The sequence below is a fragment of the Paroedura picta genome, chromosome 2 (assembly GCF_049243985.1).
Source record: "Paroedura picta isolate Pp20150507F chromosome 2, Ppicta_v3.0, whole genome shotgun sequence".
Taxonomy (NCBI): Eukaryota; Metazoa; Chordata; class Lepidosauria; order Squamata; family Gekkonidae; genus Paroedura; species Paroedura picta.
The window spans coordinates 173,655,416-173,667,610 of record NC_135370.1 but is presented as its reverse complement, the minus strand read 5'-3'; the positions used below and the strand labels follow the sequence as shown (position 1 = coordinate 173,667,610).

The 12,195-nt window shown below is 45.9% G+C and overlaps 1 protein-coding gene across 4 annotated transcripts in view; it reads left to right on the top strand.

Annotated features, from left to right (window-relative positions):
- SYNE2 (spectrin repeat containing nuclear envelope protein 2) overlaps window positions 1-12,195 on the top strand; it is a 293,618-nt gene that overhangs the window by 233,861 nt on the left and 47,562 nt on the right. For all 4 annotated transcript variants that reach the window (XM_077323895.1, XM_077323896.1, XM_077323893.1 and 1 more), the window contains 6 exons: window positions 1,429-1,583; window positions 2,392-2,536; window positions 3,579-3,673; window positions 6,200-6,434; window positions 7,179-7,373; window positions 8,276-8,401. In XM_077323895.1, coding sequence (XP_077180010.1) covers window positions 1,429-1,583; window positions 2,392-2,536; window positions 3,579-3,673; window positions 6,200-6,434; window positions 7,179-7,373; window positions 8,276-8,401 — 951 coding nt within the window. The remainder of the gene's footprint in view (window positions 1-1,428; window positions 1,584-2,391; window positions 2,537-3,578; window positions 3,674-6,199; window positions 6,435-7,178; window positions 7,374-8,275; window positions 8,402-12,195) is intronic.

Sequence of the window (12,195 nt, the reverse complement as noted above, 5' to 3'; positions counted from 1 at the left end):
ACACTGCTCTCTCTCTCTCTCTCTCTCTCTCTCTCTCTCTCTCTCTCTCTCTCTCTCTTTCCAGTCTGCACCCCAAGGCCTCATTATAAAGCCAGCCCTGCCCATCCTTTAAAACAATCTTCCTCGACTCTTTTACTGTTGAGAAATCCCTGAAATGTTCTTCAGGCTTTAAGAAACCTCAGAAGTGGCGCAATTGTGTAGAATAGGGTTGGGCAGCAGAGCTCTGGACACACCCATCTGTGGCTCCTCCCCTTCCCACCCCCTCCAGGCCCTTCACTGGCCATTTGGGATGGGGTGGGAGTTGATATGACTATATATATATAGTCTGTTTTTTTCCGGGGGCGGGGGAACAGAATCCTGCCTCCCAGTATTGCTGGTTTCTCCGTTCATGGTGATTTTCCTGCTAGTGGAAAGGTCCGTGGGACAGTATTTTGCGATGGAATAAGCCTCTTTTCTAGATGTGAACATGGAAGTGCTATATAGATTTGGGACCCTTCCTGGGCCATCAATAAACCCCAGGGTTTCACGAAACCACGGTTGAGAAAGACTGCTTTCAAAACTTGGGGGTCTTGCTTTGAGTTTCTGAAGGGTTACATTTCCTGTCTTAAGACTTGTAGCTCTTGACTTTGATAAAGTCAATAAATTTGTGGCTGGGGGAAGAAACCCAAAGAGATACTTAAAATCATATACTTAAACATTTTGGCTCCCACCGTCAGTTAACACGTTTAGATCCTGCTGTGTCACTGAAGGGAGGTGGAAGCTGAAATGCTGAAATGAATAGTATCCCCTGCTTCTTTCAGTCGCCTGTGTAGATAATAAATTATTGTGGCTGCCAGCCTCCCGCCTACTGACACACCACGGTTGTTTGGTTGTTTTTTGAGATCATAGGTATCTTTTGAGCCAATTATTTCAGCTGACAGAAGTGCGATTTAATTCTGTTGAGAGTACAGATGCAATAAAATGTGCTATTATGTGATTATTTCCAGCAGTTAATCTTCATTTGAGGAACATTGCTTTCTCCCCGTAAATAACAAAATGTTCTCCGTTTATTAATAAGGGAGCATCTAAATTGTCTTTGTTTTGCCGTAGTCCCAAATTCCTGGGCCTTTATTTTTTCTTTGTACCACCAGAGATGCAGCCTGCTCCATGTATTCATTGTCATACACCATATTTCCTTGAAGGTTGGTTATTGGCAGTGGATCGAAACAACAAAAGAGGGATCAAAGTAACCCTATCAGAATAAATGGTCGTCCTTAAGATGCCACAATTTTGGTTTTGTTAAGATTTTTGTTTTGTTTCATGAGGGTAAGAGGTGGCAATAGAACCATAGAATCATAGAGTTGGAAGGGACCTCTAGTCCAACTCTATGATTCTATTGGCACCTCTTACCCAATATTTCTGGCCCTGATGGAATGGCCTTCTTTTCAGAGCCAGGTGCTGGGTCTCACCGCTTTGTCTCCCAAGATGGAGCGTCTGAATGAACTCAGCTACAAGCTGCCACTCGGGGACTTCACTGCGAAGCGACTGCAGAGCCTGAACCGGCTGTGGGCTCAGAAGACCGCAATGGCTCTGGAGCAGTGCAGGTAAACGCCCCCCCCCCCCAAAAAAAGTGAAACCTTCTCTTCCCATTCCAGTGACACCTGACCACAGAAGATGCCTTCCTTTCACTTACAGCAGACATCCCCATCGTGGAGTCCCTCCCATTTGACCTAGTTTCAACTCCTGAGGGTTTTTTTTTTATAGAGTTGGTGGTTCGCCTCTGGATTGCAAGCGGTCTGTGTGCTCTTATGTTGCATGCAGAACTAGGAGAGGAAGCCGTGAAAAAGAAATTGGCAGCCCTGGTAACTACTGAAATATTTTAAAGTTGCCTAAGCACAGAGCCTCTTGTGGCGCAGAGTGGAAAGGCAGCAGACAGGCAGTCTGAAAGCTCTGCCCACGAGGCTGGGAGTTTGATCCCAGCAGCCGGCTCAAGGTTGACTCAGCCTTCCATCCTTCCGAGGTCGGTAAAATGAGGACCCAGCTTGCTGGGGGGTAAACGGTAATGACTGGGGAAGGCACTGGCAAACCACCCCGTATTGAGTCTGCCATGAAAACGCTGGAGGGCGTCACCCCAAGGGTCAGACATGACCCGGTGCTTGCACAGGGGATACCTTTACCTTTTAAGCACAAGTTCTTCTTTGAACACTTCCTTTGAAGAAGAGAAGAGCTTGTTTTTTTTTTTATACTCCACTGACACTTTAGGAACCAGCAGGATTAATTTTTTCCCCATTTCTGAGATGCCACAGGACTCAAATCTACCACAGACCAACATGGCAGATCTCTGGAACTTTACTGAATGTTCTAGCTGGAAAGAGTTTCTCAATACAGGTGTTTTTTAATTTGTTTTTGCAGTGAACTGCAGGACATTCAGTCAGATGAAAAGTTTCTTGCAAGATGTCGAAAATGGGTTAAGTTCTTCGAGAAAATGAAGGAGAAATTGAAGGAGATCATGGCCGGGACTCTGCAAGATCTAGAGGAGCAACAAACAGATTATGAGGTGATGTGCACAGAAGGCCAAGGAGCCACCAGTGCCCCAGCCAAACCTTGGGCTGAAATTCTCTAGTTTTACCACGGGTAGAGGTGTACCTCCCTCTTTCGGTAGCATCTTCTCATGATTCTGGAAATAATAGCACCATGGGTGGGGTGACCTATAATAAAAGAGCCCTGCTGGATCATAACAATGGTTTATCTAGCATCTTGTTAACATAGTGACCAACGAGTTCTTCTAGAGGTCCAGCAACAGAGCACAAAGGCTAAGGCCTTCTGCTAATATTGCCTCTTGGCACTGGGATTTAGAGGCTGACTGCCCCTGAACATGGAGGTTCCTTTTAATTACTATGGCTAGTTGTCACTGATCTGCCTCTCCTCCATGAATATATCTAATCTCCGTTTAAAGCGGCCTATATGTTTGGCCATCACTACATCCTCTGGTAGCAAATTCCACATTCATATCACTTGGGAGAGAAGCAGGGGGGAAAACCACCACAAAAGCATTTTTAGAAAATCCGTGGAATTAGCCAGTGGAAAGCAAACCTGCTGAAGGGAGGAATATCAATGCGGAACAAATAATAAAACACAGAAATGCACAGTGAAAGTGAGAGGAATTGCAGAATGGCGGGGGAAACCAATGGACATGGGCAGTGAAAGCACAGGAAAACACCAGTGCATAAATGGCCAACAACAACTTTGTGATTGTAGGATAAAGTTTGAATTCATTCGTACCTTTAAGACCAAAAAGTTTAATTTTCGGAATAAGCTTTCGTGAGCATGCACACTTTGTCAGATACAAAGAGATTGTGACGGGCCCAAGGTCATTTGGAGGAAGGTCATTGAAGGAAGAATTTCCGTCATTGAAGGAAGAATTCAAACATAGTCCTCTGAGCTCCTAGTCTTACAGTCTAACCACTAGGCATCACAAGCTCTCTGCCTCTCTGCTGGCAAATGTTCCAAGGTAGAACAGTTAATCTAGTTATCCTATTCATGGCATGCTTTGTTGCCATGATGTGACACATAATATTTGCTTTATTCCATGCTCACAGGTCCTGCAAGCAGAGATTTCTGTCCATCAGCAGATTTTTAATTCTATTGTGTCAAAAACTCTGTACATGCTGGAATCAGGAGAGGCTGAAGACAGGTAACATATTTGCTTTTGTTTCTTGGTGCTAAAGCGTGTCTACCCACCCTGGCTGGGATGCAGCTTAACATCACTCAGCCAGAAATCTGGGCGTAATCCTGGATGCCTCTCTTTCAATGGAGGCCCAGGTCACAGGTATAGCCCACCTTTGCCAGGTGAGGCTACTACCACCTGTGTCAGGCAAGGCTACTAGCACCCTACCTGCCTGGCTACAGTGATCCATACAACAGTCACCTCCAGATTAGACTTACGTAACTCCCTCTACGCGGGCTGCCCTTGTCTTTGACCCATAAATTACAGCTGGTGCAAAATGCAGCTGCTAGGGTCTTCACAGGTACATCTTGGAAGGCCCACATCCAGCCTGTGCATTGGTTGCCAGTTGTGGCCTAGATTAGATTCATCGTTTTGGTATTAACCTTTAAGGCCATCCACAGCTTGGGTCCTGCCTATCTGAGGGATTGCTTGTCTCCTTAGACCCCCTGCAAGGTTCTTGGCTCTGCGGGTTTTAATCTGCTTATGGTCCCATTCCCCAGAGAAGCACACCTGGCCTCGACTCAGGCCAGGGCCTTTTCGGTCCTGGCCCTAGACTCATGAAATGAACTCCCAGAAGAGCTGAGGGCCCTGACTGAGCTGTCTATAAGTTCCACAGGGCCTACAAAAGATCTTTGATTGAGGCCAGGGTCAGGAACAACTGGGGCTCCTCCCCAGGCCAATGCTGTAACATCTTTGAACCCTCACCCTGTGGTGATTGACAGAAGATACGGAGGAATGGGGCTATGCCGCTTTCTTGGGTTTTAACTTTTTTGTTTGATCGGTTTTATTGGGGGGAGGGGGGTTATCTGTTTTATGTAACCCATCACAAGTCTACAAAAGTGGTTGGATATAAATTGAAACAATGAATGAATGAATGAATGAATGAATGAATGAATGAATGAATGAATGAATGAATGAATGAATGAATGAATGAATGAATGAATGAATGAAGGGTGGTGGGGAGTACGGAGGCTTACTTTCAGAGGCTGGAGTCAGATAGCGGTTTAAAGAAAGCTGAAATCATGGATTTTTTTTTAGTGATGGAACTGTCAGGCTTTGTAAAGTGTTGTAGTAGTGAATGGTGGACTAGTGCTATCAAAATCAGCATCAGCCCATGAATCAGTAAAGGAAACTTCTTTAAAATGAGACTGTGAGTTAAAACACCAGTGCATAAAAGGCCAAGAATAACTTTGTGAGGAAGCAAAGCAAAAATTGAGTCCCGTAGCACCTTTGAGACTAACAAAGATTTATTCAAGGCATGGGCTTTCGTGTGCAAGCACTCTTCGTCAGACAAGAAGGAAGAGTGCTGGAACACGAAATCTCACACCTTGAATTAATCTTTGTTGATCTTAAAGGTCCCATCGGACTCAATTTTTGTTGTGCTACTTCAGGCCAACACGGTGACCCACTTGAATCTATCTTTGTGAGGAAAGATTTGAGTCCGGTGGCACCTTTTAAGACCAACAAAGCTTAATTTTGGGTGTGACCTTTCATGTGTAAGCACACTTCATTGAATACATTAAATCAGGATAAAGTCGGGTGGGCCGTGACAATCCCAAGGTCCTTTGGTGGGCCATTGGAGGCTTGTTAAAACCATGAGGTTTAAAAACAGAGGATCACAAATTATTTGAGATGGTGAAAATCAGAGTGGACTATGGAAAGTCCAAGCAGGTCTGTCCGGACAGCAAAATGAGCTTCAGTGTCAACACATCTAGGGCAGGAAGCACATGGACACATGAAACATATACCAAGCCAAACCGCCGGTCCATCAAGGCCAGTGTTGTCTGCTCAGACTGGCAGCAGCTTTCCAGGGATCCGTGGCTAAGGAGTCTCACATAATCCACTGAGGACTCTCACGTCATCTACTGCTTGTTCCTTTTAAGCAGAGATGCTGGGGATGGAACCTGGGACCTTCTGCTTTTCAAGCGGACACTCTCCTGCCAAACTGGGAGCCAGTTTGGTGTAGTGGTTAGGAGTGCGGACTTCTAATCTGGCATGCTGGATTCGATTCTGCGCTCCCCCACATGCAGCCAGCTGGGTGACCTTGGGCTCACCACGGCACTGATAAAACTGTTCTGACCGAGCAGAGATATCAGGGCTCTCTCAGCCTCACCCACCTCACAGGGTGTCTGTTGTGGGGAGAGGAAAGGGAAGGCGACTGTAAGCCTCTTTGAGACTCCTTCGGGTAGGGAAAAGTGGCATATAAGAACCAACTCTTCTTCTGATTCTTCTTCTTCTTCTTCTTCTTCTTCTTCTAAACCCCCCTCCCCCTCTCAACTTTGCATATAGACCGATTGGTTCTGAATAAGTTCTGACTCAGGGAAAGAGATCTTGGCCTTGTGGTTGCAGACAAAGACATGAGCAAACTAATGGGTAGATTCAAAAAGGGGTGGGAGGAATTGTCAGCAGTGACTTTGGTAGGGAACGTAGGTGTGCAGCCTGCAAGAGGTCCAGCAGGTGATGAACTAGCGTATCGCTCTCTGACCACTGCAGGACTGATTTCACCTCCAAGCTCACTCTGCTGAAGGAGCAGTGGCAAAGCGCCGTTCTGAAGGCTCAGCAGAGAAAGAACGAGATCGACGGTCTTGTCAAGACCTGGCGCAAATTCAAGACCTCGAGGCGAGACCTCATGAAATTCCTCGAGGAGACTCAAGGCTTCATCGCTGCCATGAAGAGCCAGGACAAGTTCAGCTTGTACCAAGTCTGGAATCTGAGTCAGGATCTCAAGGTTAGTTCTCGTCGTTTCCAAAGAACCAGCAGAGGAAACAGTAGGCTTTAAAACCCTGGCAGCTGAGCATGGGCCATTACATCACTTCCAGGAAAATCCTAGAGGTGATCGAGGGCAGCTCTAGGAATCACTGGAAACTCTATGGTTTTACAGCTTGGCAAGCTTATTATGATTATTGATTACATTTTTATACCACCGTCCCACTGAAACGGCTAGTATCTGGAAAACGCACAAGAGACCTCAGCATCCAGCACATTAAATAACCAAGGGATATCTGAATGCAACTAGATTTTTCAAGGAATACAACTAGATTTTTCAAGGAGGAAAAGATCAGAGTGTGCCCTTTGCTCGAGCAAGGAGCAGCAGACATTATCCCTGCTCTCTCCATCGGCTGATGTGTAGGCATGTAGTCTGCTTGAGCCACCCATAGGGGCTTGCAATGGGTTTTCTTTGTAACTATCTTTTAAGTTTTTGTACTCTTCTTCAGTAAGAAAACTGAAGCAAAGGAATATATCATATATATAATCTTATAATCTTTCCCAGTAAAGATTTCTCTCTTTTAAACCTCAAAGCGCTGTGAGTCTGTCTCTGTGCCTCATCCACAGAGGTAACTAACAACTGCATACTTTCAAAATGCTCTGTTACTCTGTAGCTCTATTATCTGCAGGGATTCAGGACCAAGCCAAGTCCAAAAGCCCCAACAATAGTGAAGACTCAGCGGTGTTTATTTGGTTTCTGTTTTAGAACAAAGAAGTCCTTCTCCGGAGGTGGCAAACCCGCTATGCTTTAGCCTTGGAGACTGGGGAGGAGCTACTCGGCATAGCAAACCCTGATGCAAAAGCGGACATACAGAAAGAGAAGACTCAGTTGCAAGACAGTTGGAACAACACTCAGCTTCAATTGGAGGAGATCAAACAACAGCTCCAAGGCACCATCCAGGTATCCTTCATTCTTGGGAACAAAATTCCAGTGGGGGTAGCTGGATTAGTTGGGGCAACCAATACAAAAGAAGACACCTGTGGCTCCTTGAAGCCTAACGCATTTATAGTCACGTCATTCGTGGGCTCAGACAATAAGTTCAAGGTGCTGCAGCACTCTGGTGGAAAGCCAGCTCTGATGGAACCCCAGAAGTCTGGAATCCTTAGGATAGAAGTGACAAGCCAGAATTCATCCAGTGTGTTTAGGTGAACACCCATGAAGCTGCCTTATACTGGATCAGAGCCTTGGTCCATCAAGGTCAGCATTGTCTACTCAGAGTGGCAGCAGCTCTCCAGGGCCTGCCTGATCCTTCTTAAGTGGTGATGCCAGGGATTGAACCTGGGACCTTCTGCATACCAAGCAGAGGCCCTGTCCCTGAGCTATGGCCCCTCTCCATGGCTCTCCAGGGTCTCAAGCAGAGGTCTTTCACATCACCTCCTGCCTGATCTGGATATGCTGGGGATTGAACCTGGGACCTTCATGCCAAGCAGATGCTCTACTATTAATCCACAGCCCCTCTGGAATAATAGAATTGGAAGGGGTCTCCAGGGTCTTTTAGTCCAACCCCCTGCACAATGCAGGAACTCACAATTCCTCATAAATGCAACAAAGCTGACTTTTCAACTGGAAAGCTCTTAAGGGCCGTTCCTTTATGGCATGCATGAAGAATGCAAAGAATCCTGATCCAGCATGAATTCTGAAGCAATAAATTGCTTCAGATTTCATGCTGGATCAGAATTCTTATACCTCACCCAGAATGTCTCCAATCCCATTGCCTCATACAGAGGGAAAGGGGCACAACCAGAGTTAAATTGATCCTTTTTCACTCTCCGTACCTTCCTGTTTCCCCCACCCAACCATAGACGTGGGAGAGCTCCGAAAGACGAATTGAAGAGCTGAGCCAGAGGTTGCAAGAGATCAAGGCGAGAATAAAAGACCCTCTCCCTACAGAGCATGAGGAACTGCAGACAGCGAAGGAGCAGATGAAGGTACGGAGCTTCACTCTCACTGTTCGTCACCTTGACTTCTGCAATGAACATTCTCTTTGACTAATTCCGCACGAGGACTTTGGCCCGGGCCAGCGCTTGTCTAGTTGTGGGGCTAATGCCCGCTTCCAGGTGATGTCGGTGCCAGCCTGGGCCTGGCCCGATTCAGGCCCTCCATTGCCCCGCAGCAAGGGAACGCAGATATCTCCATGCTACCCTTTTTGCCCCGGGCACCAACGGGACCTATATCAGGGCAGGCCCACATGGAAGGAGAAGAGTCAGGCCATCCAGGCCAGCCTCCTCCCTACACCACGACTACCTGGCACTGTACTGTGCTGCAGAGCTGACTGGGGTATATTTTTTTCATTTTTAAGAAGATGGGCTTGTTTTACCATGAAACAAAATGAAAACAAATGCCCCACGCCATCATAGAGTGCAGCAGAATCTCTCCATCTTGGCTGCCTTGTCTGGAAGCACAAATCCAGGGCAAACCAGGTCAGGTGGAGAAAATGCTCCCTGGATCTGGGAAGAGGTGAGGCAACCTGCCTCATCACAAACACCCGGTGGCAGCCTGAGTCTTATAGAATCATAGAATCATAGAGTTGGAAGGGGCCATACAGGCCATAGAATCATAGAGTTGGAAGGGGCCATACAGGCCATAGAATCATCGAATCATAGAATCATAGAGTTGGAAGGGGCCATACAGGCCATAGAATCATAGAGTTGGAAGGGGCCATACAGGCCATAGAATCATAGAATCATAGAGTTGGAAGGGGCCACACAGGCCATCTAGTCCAACCCCCTGCTCAACGCAGGATAAGCCCTAAGCATCCTAAAGCATCCAAGAAAAGTGTGCATCCAACCTTTGCTTGAAGACTGCCAGTCTCGACAAAAGACTGCCAGTAACGTAAGGCCATTGCTGCATCCAGAGCCATTCAGTTCCTCCATCAATTCGTACATGCCGATTAGGCTGGAAATGCTTCCCACAACAACTCCCTGCATCCTCAAAACATGGAGAAGGGATCTTGCCCCGAGAGATCCCACAAAGAAAAAGAAGAAGAATTGGGTTTTATACCCCACTTTTCTCGACCCGAAGGAGTCTCAAAGTGGCTTAAAATTGCCTTCCCTTCCTCTCCCCACAACAAATACCTTGTAAGGTAGGTGGGGCTGAGCGAGCTCTGACAGGACAGCTGTGTGGGAACAGCTCTAACAGAACTCTGACTGGCTCAAGGTCACCCAACTGGCTGCATGTAGGGGAGCGGGGAATCAAACCCGGCTCACCAGATTAGAAGTCAATGCTCTTAACCACTACACTAAGTTGGCTCTGTCTGTTCTGAAGATGATGATGTCCCAGCAAACAGAATTTGAAGGTTGTGTTTGGCTGCACAATTTGGGAAATAGGGGCGGCTTCTAATCTGGTGAGCCGGGTTTGATTCCCCCACTCCTTCTCCGCATAGAGCCAGCTGGGTACATTTGGGCTCGCCATAGCACTGATAAAGCCGATCTGACCGAGCAGTGATATCAGGGCTCTTTCAGCCTCAACTCCCTCACAGGGAGTCTGTTGTGGGGAGAGGAAAGGGAAGGCGACTGTAAGCCGCTTTGAGACTCCTTCGGGTAGAGAAAAGCGGCATATAAGAACCAACTCTTCTTCTTCTTCAGTAATCTCAGGGCTCTCTCAGCCTCCCCTCCCTCACAGTGTGTCTGTTCTGGGGAGAGGAAAGGGAAGACGAATGTAAGCCGCTTTGAGACTCCTTTGGGTAGAGAAAAGCGGCATATAAGAACCAACTCTTCTTCTTCTTCAGTAATCTCAGGGCTCTCTCAGCCTCCCCTCCCTCACAGGGTGTCTGTTGTGGGGAGAGGAAAGGGAAGGCGACTGTAAGCCGCCTTTGAGACTCCTTCGGGTAGAGAAAAGCGGCATATAAGAACCAACTCTTCTTCTTCTTCAGTAATCTCAGGGCTCTCTCAGCCTCTCCTCCCTCACAGGGTGTCTGTTATGGGGAGAAGAAGGGAAGGCAATTGTAAGCTGCTTTGAGACTCCTTCGGACAGTGTAAAGCAGTGTATAAATTCCAACTCTTCTTTTTCTTCCCCCTCTTCCTTTTTATCATCATACTAACCCTGTGAGGCAGGTTAGGCTGAAAAAGTGTTGTCTGGCTCAAAGTCAGCTTCCATGGCATGAGCAGAGATTCGAACTCGGGTCTCCCAGATAATAGTCCAACACTCTTAACCACTACACCACAGTGGCTATGCAGTGTCCTTCTGTGGACTTGGTTCCCCACAGAATTATACTACATGAGTTTGAAATAGTGGATAAATCCTCCTTTGTTTTTTAAAAAAGCGAATATATTATTACTGCTGTTATTTATATAACAATATAACAAATGGCATGAACCTGGAAGAAACACTTCCAAGCAGTCTTTGAAAAAGGATTCTCCCATTTATTGACAAATAACACCTAGGAAAAGGAAATGAACCATTTCTTCCCTGTTCTCAGTTATCTTGCATTTTTGAAAACTGCTTCAAACAAACGGCATTTCAAGGAACAGTTCGGGTGGTAATAATAACAAAAATAACAATAATTAGCTACATCTTCTTGTTTTCTGCTGTAATTGTTAGTGTTGGTCTATGTCTTAATTTCTTAAATAAAGCATGCATCTTATTATTAATCAGTATTTGTCTCCCATGGATACTTTCAAGGCTTAATCACCTAGTTAACTGTGCAGACAGATTTTGCTACTCATTCCTTATGCATAGCTAAATTCCCCAAATTTTGATCAGAGCATAAGGGGTGCTTAAGCATTTCGCTTAACAGTTTGGTAGAGAAGTTCTAATCGTACAACTTTTTTTTTTCTGTCCCGCTCTTCCTGGATAGCCCAGTGCTGGTAACAGCATGGGTTAAGACAGTCAATTACTTAAAAATGAGTTATAATCATTAAAACATCTGTGTATATTGCATTAGCTCCTTTCGGTTCAGCTTGGAACTTGGGGGGGGGGGGGATTCAAGATTTTTCTTGGAAAAGCAGATCTTCCATTTAATTTCAGCAGTGAGGCCAGAACCTTAATGTTCTGACTGGCCTCAACCATTTAAAAACTCAATTTCTTCTTTATTAGGTTATGATTTTTTTTTCTTAGCATGTCTGAGGTTGTCTATAGGTATCCTCTAAAATTGTTCCTTGTATAATGAGAGGACAAATGCCCCAAAAATACAAAACCACAAAAGTACCTTTAAGGCAATTGATTAAAAAACAAACCCCAAGAGGCAAGGATTAGATGCGTAAGGAAAAAGCAAAGAAAATCCTAAAATGTAAAGAATCAGAATACCTTTATTGGCATAGAATTGCAAAGCGTAAAACGAAAATTTCAAACAGATCCAGATGTAGATTCCATCGTAAAGTGATTTTCATTTAAAATTGCCAGCAAGAACTTAGCTACTTTTACAATAATTGCTGAGTCCCTCACATTTAAGGTAAAGATAAAAGTATCCCCTGTGCAAGCACCGGGTCATGTCTGACCCTTGGGGTGACGCCCTCCAGCGTTTTCATGGCAGACTCAATACGGGGTGGTTTGCCAGTGCCTTCCCCAGTCATTACCGTTTACCCCCCAGCAAGCTGGGTACTCATTTTACCGACCTCGGAAGGATGGAAGGCTGAGTCAACCTTGAGCCGGCTGCTGGGATCGAATTCCCAGCCTCATGGGCAGAGCTTTCAGACTGCATGTCTGCTGCCTTACCACTCTGCACCACAAGAGGCTCTTGTCCCTCACATTTAGTATCATTTTAATCCAATGTAAATGTAAAGAA